The 21427-nt window shown below is 40.4% G+C and overlaps 1 protein-coding gene across 1 annotated transcript in view; it reads right to left on the reverse strand.

The window, feature by feature from the left end:
- LOC129363584 (uncharacterized) overlaps nucleotides 1-21427 on the reverse strand; it is a 37162-nt gene that overhangs the window by 11165 nt on the left and 4570 nt on the right. The window contains exons 2-6 of the mRNA XM_055035774.1: nucleotides 2933-2991; nucleotides 2175-2240; nucleotides 526-579; nucleotides 332-409; nucleotides 96-225 (exon numbers count right to left, since the gene is read on the reverse strand). Of these exons, the coding sequence (XP_054891749.1) occupies nucleotides 96-225; nucleotides 332-409; nucleotides 526-579; nucleotides 2175-2240; nucleotides 2933-2962 (358 nt within the window). The 5' untranslated portion in view covers nucleotides 2963-2991. The remainder of the gene's footprint in view (nucleotides 1-95; nucleotides 226-331; nucleotides 410-525; nucleotides 580-2174; nucleotides 2241-2932; nucleotides 2992-21427) is intronic.

Here is a 21427-nt window from a genome sequence, read left to right on the forward strand (position 1 = left end):
ACTGTGTTAATGCCACAACCTGATCTCTCTCTGTTTTGATCTCACGCTGCGTCTCAAATGATAAGGCACAATTGTTAGGTGTCATTATTTCTTACCGCTTTTTATGGCTTCGTCACTGTACTTTACGTTGCGTACTTTGGCAAACAAACACCTGAAGTGGAGCATATATATTTTGTCACTCTCTGCAGTTATGTTTGGACACTTTTTCTTCAAGTCAGAATCCTCCTAGAAACAAAGAAAAACACGATCAAAAAACATTAACAGGCGGAGAAACAAGACAAGAACAAGACACTGCCATTGAAATTCTGAGTTGTGAAAGAAATGCACTCACCTCGTCAAAGCATTCTGATTTGACATTTTTAAAAAAGTCTCGGTCTTTGTTTATCCATACAGTGCATTTTAGGGTTTCCTGCAAAAAAGAACAGATCAATGCACAGTCTTTCAAACGTAGGTAAATGTGTGACTCATTGAGACGTACAGAATGGCTCAAGATTCTCAAAGGTAATTATTGAATCATTAAGTTACCTCAAGGCTGCTGCAATTTGCTAGCGAAATAAGCTCTGTCATGCTTTTGGCGATCTAAAATAAGCACAAAACAAGACAGAGACAATATTTACAGTTAATTCTTTCAAATACATTATGAGCAGAAATATCAAGGTAAAGAAAACTCAGTAGCAGCTGATAGGGGGCCCCAGACATCCGGGGGCCCTTATAAATGGTTGAATTGTAAAACAGACCATAGATCTAAACCTGAAGCATTTATTTATTGAGAATGGCAGTGCTATTAAATATTATTTAATGCATTCAGCAGAAAATAAACGAAAAAGAAAACAACAAATAAATGATGCATTTAGGATTTAATTAGGAAGTATACTTTGTAAAAGTGCAAAGAATCATCTTGATAGTTTGACTGCTGTGTTACCATGGTTACAGTATGGCGTAGTCCTCACTAAATCTACATTTAAACACTGTTAGTGATGCTGATGCTCTTAGTAGGAGGGGCATGAGGAGCCTAAATCATGATTCTGTCTAGGGCCCCAATTTACCTTGGGCCGGCCCTGCGTGAAGAGCCGCTGAGCATCTCTGCTGTAATCTACCTGGAAGCTCCCAGGGGCCCCTTATGCCAGCCCACTGATGCTTTTGGGACATTTTGGTTCATTTAATTGTAGCACGATTGACTTTTTTAATTATTGCTACAGTATTTTTGCTGCTGTTTATGGGATATTTTGTGAACTCCAGATGCTATGGGCTCAATCTTTCTTCTGTTCACAGCCATGAACCTCCAGCCCAGATCCCACCAGCGGTGCGAACCGCCTGGTGGTAACATCAAGGTGAAACAGAGAGCCAACAGAGCGCAAACTGTGAGCAGGCGGTACTGAGCTCTGAGCTGCTTCGCAGTGACAGTCGGTACCGTTTCTTTATATCATGATATCTGGTTCTGACCCGCAGTGCTGGGACCGACTCAGGCTGGATTTAGTCCAGCACTCAGGCAGCCTGAGAAAGTTAAAGTCAGATGTTTTCTCTGCAGCTGAAGCATTTCTGTGTTTAGGGCCAAGGAGGCTTTTCCTGTTGTGACATGGACAATCACAAAACAGAGACAGTGTCCTCCAACATCAGACCGACGTTTTTAGCCACTCATTTATTTTACTGAATTATTATAGATGGCTAAATGTTACTGTTGAGAGGCACAAGCAGGCCTTCTGACACACAACTTTCAAAACAACAACAACAAAAATAATAATAATAAAAAAAAATTCATAAAGGTCACTCGGGGCATCAGGAAGAAAAGGGGCGGGGTTCCCCCCTGCACATGTCTGACAAGAAAGTTAAACGTTAATGAAATTTAATAAGATGCAAACACTTGCATCAATTTGACTGACGGGCTACACATTCAACTTTAACTTCTGGACGATTACTTTTTTGTATGTGATGAACTGGAAGCCAAAACATCTGAAATAAACAATAGAAAGCAAAACAAAACCTAAAATTGACCAAAATGCTTGTGAACACCTAATGCTACTGATCCAGACTGAGTATAAATGAACACTCGTCTGTTGTGAGTTTTACACACATCACAGATAGAAAGGATTTTAGCTATATCGTACAATTGACGGCATTTGCCTAAAAAATTTTAAAAAAAAACAACAACAACAAAAAAACAGAAAAGGACATACCTCGTCATCTATGACGAATTGATCATTACAGTCCTGCTCTGAAAGGATGATGAATCTTAAAAAAACCTACAAAAATGTAAAACAAAGTTATTATTTTCACGATAAAATCTTTGTTTCTTGGTTCTATAACAACGGTGATATAATGAATAGCTGTATTTATGTTCACGTGTGTTAAACTGAGGTAGAAGCACAAACTGGGCACTTGACAGTCAAAGATGGTTCCTATTTTTCAAGACGGCCGTCAAAACAACCTCAGAGTTGAATTTTTCTATTTGTATTAAGAATTTTGGTCTAGTTTATCGCTTAGTGACATTTTGTTTTTGAGTTCTTTTTGCGTCTACATCTTCTTAGTAGTCATTCCCCGTCCACTTTATTAGGTACAGGTGTCCAATAATTTGCCAACACAAATAGTGAATAAGCCAAAGGCCATTTGGGTTGACTTAGTAGACAGCATCACCTTCTACCAAACTGGCTTTAGCTCGCTTTATTACGTATCAGTAAAAATGACGATGATCGAATAAAACGTACAAATAAAAAAAAACAAAAATTATGAACATTATAAAAACATTGCACATGTTGAGGCCTTTTATCATTTTTGGATGCTTACCAGCTTGGAGCAGCCTTGGTTTCAGAACATTGACTGATTTCAAAATACCAACATGCATACGACGAAGTTAAAGGAAAAGGAGGAAAGTAAAACAATCTGACATCATCTTTGAAGACAGTCAGGGTTGTGTGACTAAACAAGCAATACTTACAAAGAACAAGAAAGCAGCGCAGGAACCCATTCTGTTCCGGTGACAATCCAGGTTTTACTCTGCGATGAGAGAAGACACAAATGGAGAAAACTTTAGGAACCGATGCCAAGGTGGAACCAAGTAATAGGGTGAAATAAGAAGTTCCTTTTTCTGTATTCGATGTCACGAACAACATCTGTGCTCAGCAGTGCTTCCTCAAATCTTTAATAAAAACCAGGAATATCTGCACACACTTGAGACCCCAAAAAAAGATAGTCAGTTTGTGACTGAGCTTCGCCAGAAGTTGATGAAAAACAAAAGCAATGACAAAAAAAGCTTCATCTGGATGCCGGACACACATATGACAGGAAGCTGTTTGGAGGTTTTCTGATGATCTGATCAACCTTCGACTGAATTCTCCTTTTTCTGTGACAAGCCAACATGCACACATAAAACACATATGAAAGTGCTTTCAAAACTATTGCTGCTCATTTTTATTTGTGTGTTATTTATTTATTTATTTTTTATGAAGGTGTAAAAAGGCCTTTCCAGATAGAAAAAAAAGGAAAAGCATATTTCTGGCAGCCCTTCTGCAAAGAAACATGCAGAAGGGCAATCCTTCTGTTTAGCATAGAAGGTTTTGAAATAGAAAACAGTTTCATTTCCAGTCAACCATAACTGTCAGGGTCTTGGATTGTCTTTGCTTCAGTTTGGCTTTTTGTTCCAGCATCCTTTCGTCCTGCAGTGGCATCTCCATTACAGCTCTGCACAGAGTTTTGTCAATATTCTTTTAATGTACAACTCCCCCCCCCCAGAAAATCGCAATTTCAAAATTGCTTGTTTGTTTTAAATGACACGGACAATCAAAATCATGAGTAAACAAATGCTGCGCCTTCATCCTCCAACTACTTCCTGTTTTGTTCGTAGTCTGTGCCAGTGGTAACGACCGGTTGTTGGTCACTAGACTCCTGTGATGTGGAGAAAAAGTTTCCACTGCAGTTTTGCAAAATAAACCAATTTCATCATGACCAAAAATAAAATGAAATACAAAAGAAAATTAATAATAATTTAAAAAATAAAAATAAATAACGCCTCATACCAGCAGCAAATTTTTGATAAAGAAAACAAAACCTTTTTTTTTTTCAAAATTTCCACTCAGCGAATTTATTTTCAAAGGGTCAAATTGAGCAACTCTATGGTGCAAAACGCAACTAATATTTACACACCTTTTCTCCTCCACTGCCTTTGCAGCCGATTCCTGTGTTTTTGTGCACTCGCTCCACTCAACAACCTGCATCTGTTGAATGTGGGTCCACTCATCACTCCACCAATAACCAACTATGACAATAACTGTCTCAATCTGAACATCTCATGGTTCGTGTCTCCCTGAGATTAAAGGAGGTTTTCTTTTGGACAAAAAAAAAAGTCAACAGTGCAACAAAGCAGAACCCAGAGTTGAGAGATAAAGCCTGGGTTGGCATGGCGCCGTCGACTCATCAACACCAAACCAGACTGAAGTAATCCCACGGTTTTTTTTCAAGAGACCTTGAGATCAATTGGTAGCTAAACTGCGTACTCCATAAATCACACCGAACACAGTTGTTTTGATGGGGGATAATAACTTCACAGAACCATGTATTAAAGCTCCCAAACATTCCTTTTACTGTTTTGAAGTGGGAATGAAGCTCGAGGGCACATGCTATTGAGCTGCATCAAGTATGCTGCCGTTGTTGCGATTCCCACGGCATCTGGTAGCGCCTCAGCAATTCAACGGTCAAAGTTGACGACATAATTCTGTAACTATCGCGGCTCAAGTGTGAACCAGAACCAAAGTTGAGCTGAGTTTCTCCACCTGCGACTGCAGTGCCTTGATGGCTTCCAGTCATCTAAGCATGTTGATTCTCACAAATACGCATCAAAACAAATGTTCATGCAAAACAGCCCGAGGCGAGTCATGCTTACGCCATTCAAGATTCGCAGAGCCTACAGAAAGTATTCAAACCCCTTGACAGTTTTCTGTTGCAGCCATTTGATCAAATCAAAAAAGTTAATATTATTTATCATAAATGTACACTCAGCATCCCATCTTGATAGAAAAACAGAAATGTAGAAACATTTGCACATTTAGTAAAAACGAAAAACTGAAATATCCCCCAGTCACAAGGATTCAGACCCTTTGCTCAGTGTTGAGTAGAAGCACCTTTAGAGCTGGTACAGCCACAAGTCTCGTTGGGAATGATGCAATAAGTTTTCCACATGGAGGCCACTGTGCTCTTCGCATCCTGGAGTTCTGCAGAAGTTCTTGTGGACCCTTGTCCAGATCTTTTGCCACAGTTCTGTCTCTGAGTCACTGGGCAGTTCCTTCCACCTCATGATTTACTCTGATATGAACTGTGACGTCTACAGATGGGTGTGTGTGTTTCCTAATCAAGTCCAATCAGATTAATTAAAATAGAATCATCTCAGTGAGGATCAGAAGAAATGGACAGCATGTGAGTTAAATATGAGTTTCACAGCAAAGAGTCTGAATACTTATGACCGTGTAACATTGTGGTTTTTCCTTTTTCCAGTAAATGTGCAAAGATTTCTACATTTCTGTTTTTTCGGGATGCTGACTGTACATCCATGAAAAATAACAGGAACCTTTTTATTGACTTTAGCAAACAGCTGCAATGAAAGCAAGAGTGAACGATGTAATATCTGAATACTTTCCGCATTGTAACTATCCTGCTAGCGCTTTCTAGACGACCGACTGATTCGAAAGGCCACAGAGAGAAGTGAGCAACTTCACCACAACGAGTCTTTCCACAAAGCCCTTGTTAGCGTAGCCACCGACGACGGCGGATAAGCAGATTTCCTGTAACTATTAGATCGCTTCTCCGCACATCTAGAAGCATTGATTGTCGTTGCTAAGACCCGCCTCCTGGCTCTAATTGGTTGCTTTAGTCTGAGCGGTGGAGTGATAGTTTTTAACAAATTGGCAAAAAAGAAAAAGACATACTACTGAAGCTTTGACTGAAATGTAACTGGCTTCCACTGTACTGAGAAAACTGTGGAATCCAGTTTGAATAAGTGATGCTCTGGATGTCTCCCTTCTTTTTGTTGGCCCATTGAGAGATGGAGAAAATATGACAAATGGTCATTGAACAGAAGAGCATCGTATGTGAGGTCAGATCCGAAACAAAATCAAACAGGTCTGCGTGTAACACACAGCGCCTTCCTTCCCCATCATCCCCATCAAACATCAGTTGGGAGTTCTGTAAGTGGAGAACTGAGGAGATGACATATTCATCTCATTATTTTTAATCATCAATGTTTAATGACGCCCTGCATGGAGCAGCTGAGCCCCCTCTTTAGTCCAGTTCTGCATAATGACGTCAATTTGACATTCTGCTAAAAGCTCCGGGAGGTCCAACGGAAATTCAATCCAGTAAACAAACAAAGAAAAAGTGTTTATGAGACTATTTTCAGGAGTTTGCCTCAAACTCTGGGGTCGCATCAAGGGAACATTTTCTGTATTTTCTTTTAAATGACAAAAAAAAAAGAAAAAAAGATTTTGACAGTAATATTTTGCACTCATTAAGTCTGGACACTGGCAGGCATTTTGACTTTACACACAGACTTCATTGCAGAGGCAGCTAAAATAAGTCAATACAAATTCCTTTATGGATATCATTTATTAGAAACTGAACTAAATTCGTCTTGCTGACTCGGAGCTGACAGCTTGTTGAAAGGTTATGGTTATGTTATGGTTATGTGATTCAGAAGTGCATTCCAAACCTTTGGTTGAAATGACACATTTAATTTCTGTCAAACATACAGAACAGGGAAATCTAAAGAGGATGCAGTGTTGTGTTAATTGACTCATAGTCTAAACAGAGGAGCTGCCAGATTATCTTGAGGAAATAAATAACAGTGCAGAAGTGAATAAGACCATAACAAGCGCAATGCTGCATAAACAATGCGGTCAGTCAAAACGAAGGACAAGAGAGAAAGTTGAGCATGACCTCTGCTCAAAACTGCTAAAAATGTTCAATCGGGTTTGTCAATAGAGCTCATTTCAGGAGAGTTCAAAGTGCTTCACAATGTGAAAACATAGAAAAACAATAATCAACTCATACAGTCAACAGCTGTGAAAACCAATAACAGACACATTGTGTCGTTAAAGTCATCAGAGCGTGTCATCCATTTTTGGCAATCTTCCAATCAGCACTTCAGTTTTCTAAATTGTTGCTTTGCTAAGATGGAACAAAAAACATCACTAACAAGGAGCTACGTGAATTCCTCACACTGCAAACGAGCAGGTCAAAGGTCGAACAATGACAACAAACCCCCCCAGAACTCTGGAAAATCTGGAAAAACGTTCCCTGATGTTCAACAGACTTTGGTAGTTAATGTGATTTTAGTTTCTCTAGAAAAAGAGGCGGCGACGTTGTGGCTGCTGTGTGCAAACCTCCATGCAAAGTACGCAACTCTGAGTTAATTCACTTTCAATGGAACAAAGACCATCAAACATCACAAAATTACTGTGGCAGAATCATTATGACTTTGAGTGAGCGGTGCGGTGCGATACAGCACCAACATGTGTTTCACTGTATAGAGAGTCAATTTGTTCAATTAGTTCAGTTTTGAACCGCAGAGGGGAAAGTTGATACATATATATATATATACCTGGGTGGTATATTGGCCCCAAAAATGGGGCCAACATCAGTCACCTTCTCTACATGGATGACATCAAGCTGTATGCCAAGAGTGAGCGAGACATCGACTCACTGATCCACACCACCAGGATCTACAGCACTGACATTGGGATGTCATTCGGACTAGAGAAGTGTGGGCGGCTGATCACAAAGAGGGGGAAGGTGATCCGCACAGAAGGAGTCTCACTCCCACAAGGAACAATAGCAGACATAGAGGACAGTTACAAGTACCTAGGTATACCACAAGCAAATGGCAACCTCGATGAGGCCACAAGGAAAGGAGCCACAGCTAAATACCTCCAACGAATAAGGCAAGTCCTGAGAAGCCAGCTCAATGGCAAGAACAAAATCCGTGCGATAAACAGCTATGCCCTGCCAGTAATCAGATACCCTGCTGGAATAATTAGCTGGCCAAAGGAGAGATAAAAGCCACAGATATTAAGACTAGAAAGCTACTAACCATCCCAAATCCAGCACCCTGAGACTGTACACGAGCCGCAAGGAAGGAGGCAGAGGACTGGTGAGTGTGAGAACCACTGTCCAGGACGAAACAACTAAGATCCATAAATACATCAGGGACAAAGCCTCAACAGACAATGTGCTCAGTGAATGTCTCAGACAACAGGGAACGGAGGTCGAGGTGCCGGAGATACCATCATGGGGAGGACAAGCCCCTACATGGGATGTACCACCAGCAAATAACCCAAGTGGCTGATATCAGTAAATCCTACCAATGGCTGGAAAAAGCTGGACGCAAGGACAGCACAGAGGCCCTCATCCTGGCCGCCCAGGAACAGGCCCTAAACACCAGAGCAATAGAGGCCCAGATCTACCACACCAGACAAGACCCAAGGTGTAGGTTGTGCAAGGAGGCCCCTGAGACAGTCCAGCACATAACAGCAGGGTGCAAGATACTGGCAGGGAAAGCGTACATGGAACGACATAACCAAGTGGCAGGCATAGTGTACAGAAACATCTGTGCAGAATATGGACTGGAAACCCCGAGATCAAAGTGGGAAACACCCCCAAAGGTGTTGGAGAACGCCAGAGCTAAGATCCTGTGGGACTTCAGATCCAGACATACAGAATGGTAATGGCGAACCAACCAGACATTGTCGTAGTGGACAAACAACAGAGGAAAGCCGTTTGGTAGATGTAGCAATACCAAGTGATTGCAACATCAGGAAAAAGGAGCACGAGAAACTGGAGAATACCAGGGCCTCAGGGAAGAACTGGAGAGGGCCTGGAAGGTGAAGACCACAGTGGTGCCTGTGGTCATCGGGGCCCTCGGGGCAGTAACCCCCAAACTGGAGCAGTGGCTACAACAGATCCCAGGAACAACATCAGACATCTCAGTCCAGAAATGTGCAGTCCTTTGCACAGCCAAGATACTGCAGGACCCTCAAGCTCCCAGGCCTCTGGTAGAGGACCCGAGCTCAGAGGATAAGAACCACCCGCGGTGGGTGAGAAGGGAATTTTTTTTTTATATATATATATATATGTAAAATCTTGGTATTTACTCAGATTGCAATCATACTTTTACCATGATGAAAAATCAATGGAGCAAAATTGTGAAGCAAAACGCTTAAATTAAAAATATAAGACTTTTTTTCAAATCAATATCATGAAAGATCTGTGTGGAATTAGTCAGTTTTACTAAGATTAAACTACTGAGTTGTAATTCGGACTTATTAACAGGAGTTTTCACATACAGCAAATAACATGACGTCTGACTCTGTCGTGTGCCTCAGGCCTCCATTCTTGGACCAGTTTTATTTTTGTTACTCATTCTGTCCGAAGGAAAACTCACACAGCAGACTGCCGCTGCCTCTCGTTACGTGTCTGCAGTCGTTACTCAAACAGGTTGCCGCTTGAAGGTCCCTGAGGTTCATAACTTGACACCGTTGATATATGAACCAAAGGTTGAGTGTTAATTGTATATTACGTTTTGGGCAAAACGCAGGCGATGAGTTTATAGAGGAGTAATTTATTCAACATGTTGGAACGACGTTTGCTTTTTTATGACGAACAGCTTTTTTATGCATGGCTACAATATGGTGTTATCTTTGTAGATTGTACATATACATATTTTATTTGCGAACAATACAATGTGTATTGCTCACAAATACACATTGTGAATATGTGAACAAATATGTGAACAATACATATTTGTGATGTATTGTTCACAAATACATCACAGCAAATAACCAATAATCAGTGACTGATTTCAAACTTGAGCAATAAACATGGTCTTCCTCTGACAGATTCACCTTATCGATATTTAAACATGTTAGTGATGCTGAGGTACTAAGTAGGACAGGTTTCGGGGGGTTCTGTCTAAGGCCCCATGTTACCTTGGGCCAGGCATCTCTGGAATCTACCTGGAATCAAACAGGTAGATTGTTTGATTCCAGCTGCTGGTAACGGGGCTGCTACAACAATTTCATGTTGTTTTGATGCATTTCTTAAATGTCTTTATATTTCTACAGTCTGTAAAAAGCAGTACGTTTTTCTGCTCTGGCTTTGTGAGCGAGCGCTGCCTGAGAGCAGTGCTACGTGAGCAAAAGTCACTTATTGTTTTACAAATTTCACCTCGGTTTAAATCCAGTCGTTTTCTGAAGGCCCTCAGAGAACTAAACAGACACAAAGGTCGATCGAAATTATGTTTCGGAAGTCAACGTTGCTGTCACATATTTCGGGTGAGTGTGTGTTCTTCTTTCTCCTCTCTCGTTCTCTGTGTGTGTGTGGGTGTGTGTGTGCCTGGGTGTGTGTGTGCACGTGCGTGTGTGTGTGTGTACAGAGACTCTCAAGGTGGACTACGGTGACCAGCTGCAGGTTTGTCACTTCGCCATGGAGTTTGATTTGTTTTCATCTTGAATGAGCAACTGATCCCAGATAGTACAATGAACCTCATTTAGAAACGCGTTAATCATGAGTTGGGAAAAAAAAAAGAAAGAACAACATCCACTATGAAGAGGAGAGCGTATTTCAGCAGCATGAGGCTAAACGACATCATAACTGGAATGGAACCTTGTGAGGTCTGGTGGAATGTTATTTCCATCTGAGCTGCCAGGTTCTGTCTGCTATGTCCCAACTTCACAAACTGCTCCTGTTTCCTCTCAGAAACTGCAGAAACTGCTGAGCTTTTTGAGATTGTTTCTTTTTTTTGTTGCTACTGTTTTTAACGTGCATTTAAAAGAGTTTCCCCAGAAGGGATCCATAAAGAATTATTACGTCCCATTTTTCGACAGGAGTTTTCAGCAGCCTGTCTCCACTGGAACCGACAGCAGAGAAGCGCCGCCTGCTCACAGATTCAGCTATTCCTGGATTTTCCTGTGGAACGTAACGCCAAGGATATTTGCTCAAAACTGGCCTGCTGACGTATTTCTTGATAGAGCATATTTAAAAATATTTGATCTAAAAATACTAACTGCTGATCCAGCAGTTAGCTTTCGATCAGCTAACTGCTGATCCAAAACATCAGCAGTTAGCAAACATCTGGCAAGGCTGCTGCTCTGCTGAAGCTCAAAAAGAACAATTGTATACAGTGGCTGGAGTCCATGGAGTCAAAAAATGTCTTCCGCAATCAAAGAAGCCAACATAAGTACTTACATGTTTTTTTCCAAAAAGACGGCAGTCGTGCTTTCTCTGTACTTTGAGGTTCTGTCCTGAACTCTTAGTGTCAAATATTAAGTTTCCTTCTAAAGGGGTGGGACAAACTACAAATATCACAGTGGGGTAGAGTCCAGGCTATTAAAATGATTATTACACCAAAATTGAATTACTTTTTTGATTCATTACCCCTCAAAATAGCACACTCCATATTTAAGACCCTGGACAAAATCATGAACAACTTTATCTGGGAGGGGAAAAAGCCTAAAATGTCACTAAAAACGTTTGGCACCATTTACATAAAAAAGCAAATAATTGTCCCTTCACTCAAGGAACAGCCTCAGTGTGGAAAGACCCAAAAATAAAAATAGAGGGGGAAATGATCTTTTGGAGGAGATGGCATACGAAAGGGATTGACAATATAAACTGCTTCTTCCAAAATGGCGACTTACTGTCTTTTCAACAATTTTGAGAATTATTCGATCTACACAAACAAGATTTTTAGAAGTTCTTACAAATAAGTGACTGCCTCACCAAATTCTAGAAACCTGAGGAAATCATACCCACGGAATCACCAATATACAATATCTTTAATAAATTGAAAGACTCCCCAAGACGAGTAAGTCGTATTTACAACTACCTGCTTGAGAACGTTTGCGTTTTTAATACAGGACTTAAAAAGGTATGGGAATCAGAATTAAACAAAAAGTTCACAGAGGAACAGTGGGGTATAATAGTCAAACAAATGCTGAAGCCCATGAGAGATGCGCGTTCCAAATTGATACAATTCAAAATTCTGAATCGTTTATATTGGACACCAGTTAAATTATTCAGAGCTAGGATAAGTAACGCAGATATTTGCTGGCGATGTAAACAAAGCCCTGGAAATTCACTACACATGTTCCTCATGTGCCCGAGTCTAACTACTTACTGGCAGGAGGTTATGGATAAAATCAACAGCACCCTAAAGTCAAAGTTACTCTTGACACCTACATTGGGACTTCTTAATTTCATAGATTACAAAGTCCAAATTGAAAGGAGAAAAACACAATGGTTAAAAATAGCCCTCGCCACGGCAAGGCGAATTATATTAAGACATTGGAAAGGACAAAATACCCCTACCTATACAGAATGGTATGCGGCACTCTTTACGAAAGTCCTGTTACGAAAGACTCATCCACAAAATAAATGACCAATTTGAGGTATATCAGAATGTGTGGGGACCGTTCTTAAAACCAGAGAGGAAAGGCCCAAATATTATTGGTTCAAAATAAAGACACCGTGTGTGTGAACCGTATATTTTTATTTAATTTTATTTTTATTTATTTTCTTTTGCTTTAGTTTTTTCTGTTGGCTGAGAGTGGGGGAGTAGGGGAAGATTGGGAGGGGTTCAGGGGAGAAAATGTTAAAACTAAGTTCTATTTTGTATAAGTAATTAATGCTATATACTTTAAAGTACTGATATTGTCAATATTGTCTTCATTGTAAATTTCACTGTTGAAGGACTCAATAAACACAGAAAAAATAAAAAAAAATAAATTAAGTTTCATTGCTGAATCAGTGTTGAGTCATGTCAGAAATCATGCTTTGTGGTTTTGCAAATCCAGTTTTGCCTTCTGGTCAAACTGAGGCTTTTAGTTAATGGAGCAGGCCTGGTGGGTTTCTGTCATCACTCACACAAACTCGGCTGCATTACCATGTTTGTTTTTCCTCCATATCTCCTCTGAGGGCGGCAACCAAACCATGCTGGGGTGAAGTTGTCTCGCTCCATTTCTTTTACACAAATATATTCATGACCTTTTTAATCAGGTGGGTGTATTTTGTTCAATCTCTGCATCTGAGAAATGTTGAAATTCTTTGCCAGAATCCTCACACTGCTTTTTAAAAAACATCTGATATCATTTCTGATTCACTTTCTAAGACATTTGTTTCACTGTCTTGATTTTTTTTTAAAACTATTTCTATCCACTGTAATTGCTTGTCTTGTCGTTATCTCTCCTCTGAAATCCTGACCGCTATTTATTCCAGACAACTCGAGCTCATGAAACCAAACTGTTCTTTTAAGGGTTTTAACGGCAACATTTGTTCCCATTTCCAGCTGGTGTCAAACAACCCAAAACCTTTGAGCCGCCTGATTTCCTCCTCGCCTGTGGTGGCGCTGCACTGAGAAACACAGGAGGAAACAGCATGAAAACCTCTGAAGAAGACACAGAGCACAACGTCCTTCTTCACGAAATGTAAAGAAAAACGGAGAGTTGGAGGATTTCTCTTTTGTCTTTGGCTGGAGGCCACGAGTCACTTCTCCTGTTAGTTCCGGAAACACAGACTTTTGTTTTGTTTGTGGTTCCCCAGAATGCTCTGTGCTTTAGTCCGCTTGCCGTTCAGACCGCACCAGAGTTCGCTTCAACCGAACCGTACTGAGGTTTGTAGACCAGAGTTCTTCTCTGGTTCTCCTCTGACCAAACAGAGACTACAGCTCCCCAAAACGACCGCCGGGGATGTGATGTGCCATCGCAATGAAACGAAACCATGTTTATCCTCAATGAAGAAAGTAAAACCTCTCTCCAATGTAAATTATACATTTCATCAGTTTTTGCCACATGAGGAAGCAACGCTCTGCTGTTCAGACATGTTTCGATCTCTTTACTTTCTCTTCTATTTGAATTTTTTGATTTTTCGTGTGGTGACCTTCTGCACACCTTTCAAATAAAATACACAATAACTATTACAAATACTTGTATCGATGCAAGCAAGGCCTGTTGCCATGGTATTTATGCTAATCTAAAAAAAAAAAAACTTATTCTTGCAGCAAAACTTTTTAACTTTTAGAAATTGCGGGGTGTCCGTGAAGCGGATCCGTTTTGAAAATATCAATTATAAGTTTACTGAAAAACAAACGAGGTCCGTTAAATAAACAGCTTAAAAACTGTAGATCTGTATCCATCAGTAAAATCTTCCACAGACTCAGTTAAATGTTGGGAAAAAAACCAAAAAATGTCATTCAAGTAGGGTGACCAAACATTTACTATTCTTTTTTTTCCCCAAAAAGATATTTTTAGCAAACACATTTGATCCCATACAAGAAAAAGCCACAAATTAAATAAATAAATAAATCACCAAAAACTCTGTTACTCATTCGTAGAGCAATCCTGCGTCCTCGTGGTTGTATTTGAGTCTACTGGCGTTCTGCCTGCAGAAATGTTTCCCGAGAAACATTTATAATAGGAAGTTGATGGGGGTGGGGGGAACATCACAATGTTGTGAACAAACCACAGTGGTGGCCTGGGGTGAATGGAATATCTTGTGTTTAATGAGCTAAATCACATCAGATCAGGCTTTAATCTGTTCCGAATAGTTTGCTCTTATTTTTTCCCTCTTCCTTCATAATTCTACCACTAGTTGTTTACCTGAATTCTTTCAGGCAAACTAGGTAAACTAGGTGTAAGATGGGCACAATGGTCATTGCCGCTCACAGCTCCCTTGGAGTGGAAGCTGTTTATTTTACCACAGAGTGGTTGACTTTCCATTATTCCTATCTCAATTTGATACAGTAGAAACTGCCCTCAGCTGTGCCCTCTGCCACCAGCACTCACCCCCCCCCAGCTTTAGTGATTAAAACATGATTAACGTGCCGTAACGCGTTTCTCGCAGTCGCCTTTCGGCGACAGAGACCGGTCTGTGTTAGAATCATGGCAGCAAAACTCAAAACAACCTTTCACAGTTTCCCCCCCCAAACCAGAAGTGAGTTGATTAATAAAGAGCCCCCTAGTGGACATGGGGAATAGATGTTTCTTTTGCTTTGTTCAAGGTTCAAGTCCGAGTCCATCACTACTCCCAGGTTTCGGACCTGATCGCTAGTTTTTAGTTGTAATAACTGAAGCTGTGCATTGACTCTAGATGGTTCCTCTTTAGGTCCAAATATAATGACGTCAGTTTTGTTTCTGTTCAGCTGTTCAGTTTTGGCACATCCACCCATTTATCTGTTCTAAACATTTATTCAGTGATTGGATGGGTTCAGAGTCACCTGGTGAATAAAGTTGGAGCATTGTTAATGTTTTTGGTTATGACATCTGCAAAGAAAGCCTCCCTTGTCAATGTTCTTCTTAGGCCTCTAATGAGCCATCATAACCCTAACCCGTTAAATCAGGGAGAGAACTAAAACATGCAGGATGCTGACCCTTGAGGACCGACTTTGGGGACCCCTGCTTTAGCGTTTCCTCGCGCTCTGAAGGTTTTCTTGCGTTAGCCACTGTAATTTCTGCCGTAACATAAGGGTTTCATAAGGTACGTTAATATCTCGTTGATGAGAGATGTGAGGATTTACAACCTTTTCTTTAGGACAGAAATGCATCACCGACCTACAGTATGTGCAAAATGCTAAAGCAAAACAGGTCAACCGTGGACTTTCCATCTTCCTTCTAAGATGTAAAAATGTAAGAAAGAAAAAATGCGTCCAAACAATCTGGACTTTTTGGGAAAAAAGGTATTGATACTTATTTGAGTGGATTAATTTAGCATTTAAACAAACAGACTCCAGAGATCGGAAACTAGATTCTCAGATTTCTGTAGCATGCGAGCGGAAGCTCATGCAAATTTGCGCCTAATCACTCCACATTTTACACATGTCACCGTTTATAGTTTACTTTGTCTCAATAAATAGTTTTGTTTTATCCAAAAAAATGTCTAAAGGTTTGTTGATGTATTATCTGTAAAGTAAAAGCTCATACGGTCAAGAACAATGTCAACTTACCGGCACAGAGGGTGCAGCTCCTATCTGTAGATTAAGATCAGAAAATGAGAACGCTGAGCTGAACGTGTTTGCGTGTTGAGATCAAAGTACCACAGTCACTGTGAACAATGTTGCTGCCGCTATCACTGCTCCCAGCATGATTAGGAAGTGTTTATTTACATCAACGGTGTTTGCAGTCATTTCCTCTGTTTTCACTCATTTCTGAATAACATTGCTGCTGTTATTGGACTTGTGCTTTTCCTGCACCGCGCTGATATACTTCACTGAAAATGTCTTTTTGATCTTCACATGCACATTATCGACAGTTTTTTTTAAAAAATTACATTAAAATCTTGTACAGTGTGCTACTATTGTTATAGTTTGTCTACTGCGACAGACTGGCGACCTGTCCAGGGTGACCCCGCCTGGAAGGTCAGCAGGAGAAAAGCACCAGCACCTCCTGACCCCGCCAGGGATCAGGAAGGGTATTAGAAAATGGATGACTGAAGATTTGTCCAGCTTTTTGAAAATGCATTTTCAACACTTTTGGAACTTTTTTGCAAAGCGCCACGTCCTGATGCTGCTGTTGCACCTGAATGTCCACTCTGACACAGCAAAGGCTGTTCCTATTCTATTACTCTTAAGAGCAGTTTGTTTCTTTAAGTTTGAAATGTACATTTTACAAAGAAAGAGAAAACATAAATCAACGCCCTAGTTTTGATTAGTGATACTTTTAGGGAGACACTGAACAGGAAACACATTTCTCTGCCTGCAGCATGTACACCGAGTGTACATGCTGCAATGCTAAGGCCCAGCTTGATTTTCTTTCACAGGCAATCTGTCTCATATTATGCTGTCACAACAGGTTATCCATGGTATTAACAATATTATTTTTGTAAAAGTTACATTCAGCAGCTTTTAAAGACCGCGGGGGACGGAAATCCGCAGACCGCATGACCTGGAAAGCTCTGATTTCTCGCTGTGTGCTCTAACAAAGAAATGTTCTGGACAAAGATCCACTCAAGGGGGAGGAAAAAAACCCAGATCAGTTACCTGTGCTTTCTAAAAACAAAACCGCAGAACAGCAGAGAAAACATCTGCGTTGGAGCCGCGCAGCAGAGGAAACAGACTCTTAACAGCCAAAAACAAGACTCACTGATCATGGGACGTACATGTGGTGTTCTTACCGACCAGCATGTGTCAGCATTGCAAGAAAAGGTTTGTACCTTATATGACTGCTGCGTATTGGTCAGCACCAAAGGTTGGTTACAAACATGTACAGTTAGCCGACTTGCCTGACAGCAATGTTCCCTCTAAGCTGCGCAATCGCGCACTCCTCACATATTCTCAGCGCACAAGAAAATCTATGCAACGCATAAAATAAAGTCCAACGTAAACTTGACATTGAGCTCAGACATCAGTTTTGATTATGGACCAATAACATTTTTGTTTGTACTACTTTGCGATCAAACTCAGTGAGTGGCAGGAATCCAGCCAATGATACGATACGGTTCACTTGTACAGTGGAGTGACTGTGTCACCGTTGAGATCATTCTTTTTATTAGTAAGCTCTGTGATCACATTGATGTTCGTTTTTCAGAGCATAAATTAAAGGAATGGTCTGCATTTGATATTGAAGCGTCGAGTTCAGACTTTTGACTATGAGGCCACAGATTATGGAGGCCATTAACAGTCAATATGCTGAATTCAAGTACATAAAGTAAGAAGCACACTGAGCCATCAACCTGGGCAAAGTGTACAACCACTGGAGAAGTGAGAAGGGCAGACATGAAAAAAACTGTCATTTAATATTTTACAAGAATTTATACTCTATCACAAGCTACAGAAAAGATTTCATTATGCAAAACGTGAATATTTTAATATGAACAAACAGTTATGCCTTAAAGGTGTAATGTCTCATTTCTCACCTTGGCTAAAGCAGAACTCTTACTTATAACATAGTATGCATTTCATGAACAGCAATGTCTTCTTTTCTTCGTTTTTTTTTTTATTTTAATTGGGCAAATCACTTAAACTAAAAGCAAACAAATGAAAATTGATGATGTAATTTGATGCTTTTAATAAGCCATGCAACTTTCCATGATCCCAGATTTATAATATTTGTGCGTGGCCACGCCGAGCTCACTGATGATGCTCACAGTGGTCCTCAGTGTGCCCAGGAAGCTTGTGTGTACGCCCAGACACATGAAGACACATGAACAATTAGAGGGAACATTGTCTCACACATCCATCTCCTGGTGACAGAGATCACTGTTCCCTCGTGGGCAACACAGATCACCATCAGATACCTAGAGTCATCCGTCATTTCTGCAGTGAAGCCACAACAAGCTGGAGACAGACAGTGTCGTTGACAGAATTGCTGGTGCAGTGGTTGTATAAATGCACCACTAAGTGCTATCCTTGTTAAGAATAGTACAAAGATCCATTCAAGGGAAGGAAAAAAAAACCCAGATCAGTGGTTTCTAGAAATAAAACAGCAAAACAGCAGAGAAAACATAAAACCACGTAAAACAACTTTCATAAAACACGTAAAACAAGGATAGTACTGATTGCAAGGAGAAGAAGAAGAAAAACAGCTAAGATGTAGGAAAGGATCACTTGACGTTGCTGTACTTTCTGTAAGTCAAGAATAAACGCTGTTAAAAAGAGTTCTTTGTCTTCTCATGCTTCTACCTCATCCATAATATTCCAGACATAACTGCTGACCGTTTGTCTGTCAGCGACGACGGCTAGAATGTTTAGTTCTCGCTTGGAAATGGAAATTAATGACAGAGGAGTTTTTATGCCTACCAGAAATTCCTGACCATTTCCTGGAAACACGACCTATAAAAGCAGCACTCATGCCAAATGCTGAGATGTTTATATAGAGTTATGTTTGCATGGAACACCTGACTGAAAGATATAACCTCGCCATGGTGTCGAAGTGGTTTTCACTTGGTTGTTGTTTCATGCGGTTCTTTTCAGTTTCTATTTGATCTGTCTGAATCCTAATTCAGCTGAAATTGACTCTTAGTTTATATTCATATTATGTTCTGCAGGTTAAGTGTTGCATATGTTTGACAGAATTGCTTTATTTAAATGAATCCAACATATTAAATCCCAGATATACAGAGGATAGTCATTCATAAATTAAAGTCATTTTATAAATTACTCAGTATCATTGACTTCAATCTTAATGTATAGACTAGGTCATCAAATCAGTCTGTCAACTATGTTGCCTGTAGGGATTTTTAATGTCCAGCAGGTGTCAGTATTCAGTGACATGGTATCAATACAGTTTCGCTTTGTGTCAAAACGCTTCATGACCCCTCATTTATCCATCACTAATGGTGAGGATGACACGGTGGACCCGGGCTGTTGGAGCAAATGATGATGGTTTTAGTGAAGAATTTACAAAACACAAATTTTGGGCAGCACAGGTGAGCAACAAGGCAAAGAGCTCAGACAAAGTAGAGTGAACAAGAGCAGGCCAGACGACTTACGATGTTAGAGTAGGATGACAGACAGGTGGGATTAAATGCACTGGGACATAATCAGAGGAAACAAAGGACAGGCGTGAACTATGAAAGGGAACCCCTTCATAGTTTTCTATGAATTGGTAGAAAACCCCTTTATATTCATAGTTTTCTACGAAGGGGTTTTCTACCCCTTCATTATGCAGCTCAGCATGCAGTAACACTTTATCTACTTTATTATCTCACCCCCGTTCCACTCATTGTTTCTATATCAACATATCCACATGCCATTTCACTTGGACTTTCCATGAAGCACTGCAGGTCCGATTGTCATACCCGGCTGCTAGAAGAACTCAGAACAACAGAAAACTGGGCTCTGTGTGTCTGAGTCCTGAGCTGGTCCTCATATCAGGCCTTCATGATTTATTGTAAAATTGCATTTTCTTTTTCAACATTTGTACTTGAATCGCAGCCACTGATACCACAGGTGTTTTCATTTCACTTTGGGATCAATAAAGTAATTTTGAATTTTAATACGTTCCATGTTGTATTGTGTATATAGATATGTTTTTGCCTTAAAAAGGAAAAACCTTAAAACGCAAGCATTTGGTTAAAAAAAATCATCAAGTATTTTTGCAGTAAAATCAAAATAAGTAGCATAAATCTGTGTTTCTGCATCATGGATATCATAAAGCAGTAATATTTCATTTTTATCTGCTCTGACTGTCACACATGGACTTCAGACTCAGAATATCTTCTGTGCTAAATTACATCTATTTTCTGTATAAATTAATGCAGAAAAACATTGTTGGAGAAATTGTGATATTATACATCAAATATTCGTTATTCTCATATAATCTTATAGTATTATCTTTCTTTTATGCCTTTATTAATTGATCTCATTATAGGATTAAGAATGTTTCTGTATTATTGATTTGCTCTGATTCATTTCTCAGAAGGCCTCACTGATGGAAAGCAGAGACAACCGTCTTCCTGCAGGTTTATCTCTTGATGAAGAGCTCTGCTTCGTTGAGTTACTGGATTGCTATAAAACTGCCACTGTGAAGATTCACTACACATTCTGTTAGACTTTGTGTCTGGAACGAGATTATCTAATGCAGGATAATTTGTGTCTTAGTAAATGATAACTGGCGCTGTAGCTATGTGATGAGTTGTTTCCCCTCCCTTTGTGATTAGGGAGTTGGATCCCTAATCACAGTGTCCTTGTGATTAGGGATCCTGAAAGCAATAAAAGGAGAGGAGCGGACAAATGTGCTTCAGAGCGGTAGGAGATTGTAACTGAAAGCACATCTCTGTCCGTTCTCCTCGCAAGCAAGAAAGAATCTAACTCTTTAGTCTTTCCTGTCTTTATTAATATGTGTTTTGTAGGTGTTTAACCTTAACATTTTGGTCCTTATGAGCCGGATGTCATAAACTGGACAGACTCCGGCAGGTGTGGCGGACCCCAGTGCGCACGGCAAGAGAACCTGTTAAAGGACTGGGCTCAGCCTGCCTGCTGGGATCTGAAGGTTGACGACACTCCAGGGAAAGACAAGAGAGGGTGAGTGATTCTTCTTTAAAAAGTGGCGAGTGACTTTTTAGAGAGGAAATCATTCTTCTGTGTGAGAGAAGAGTGACTTCTTCTTTGACTGAGGGTCGTTGCGCGCACAAGTGAAAAACCCTGTCAATTCTAGACTCTAACAGGTAAAAGTAGTTGCACAAAATCCGTGGACAGGTGGACGGAGCCTGGTGCTGCAAGGCTGGAGGCCTTGTCCTGTTGTGGGCAGTAACAGCGGCCCAACTAATATCTGCAGGCTAAACGGACGCGTGGGGCCAGACGAATACCCGTGGTCAAACAAATGGGCCGGCGAAACAGGCGCTTGACAAAAAAAAAGTGTGTGTATGTGAGTGTGATTGGAGGTATAAATACCACTTGGTATTTTATCTCATATAAAACAGTAGGGTTGTGAGCAGCAAACCTCTTGTGGATCCACAGGCA

Source organism: Poeciliopsis prolifica, unplaced genomic scaffold (assembly GCF_027474105.1).
Source record: "Poeciliopsis prolifica strain line A6 unplaced genomic scaffold, Auburn_PproV2 SCAFFOLD010, whole genome shotgun sequence".
In the NCBI taxonomy this organism is placed as follows: Eukaryota; Metazoa; Chordata; class Actinopteri; order Cyprinodontiformes; family Poeciliidae; genus Poeciliopsis; species Poeciliopsis prolifica.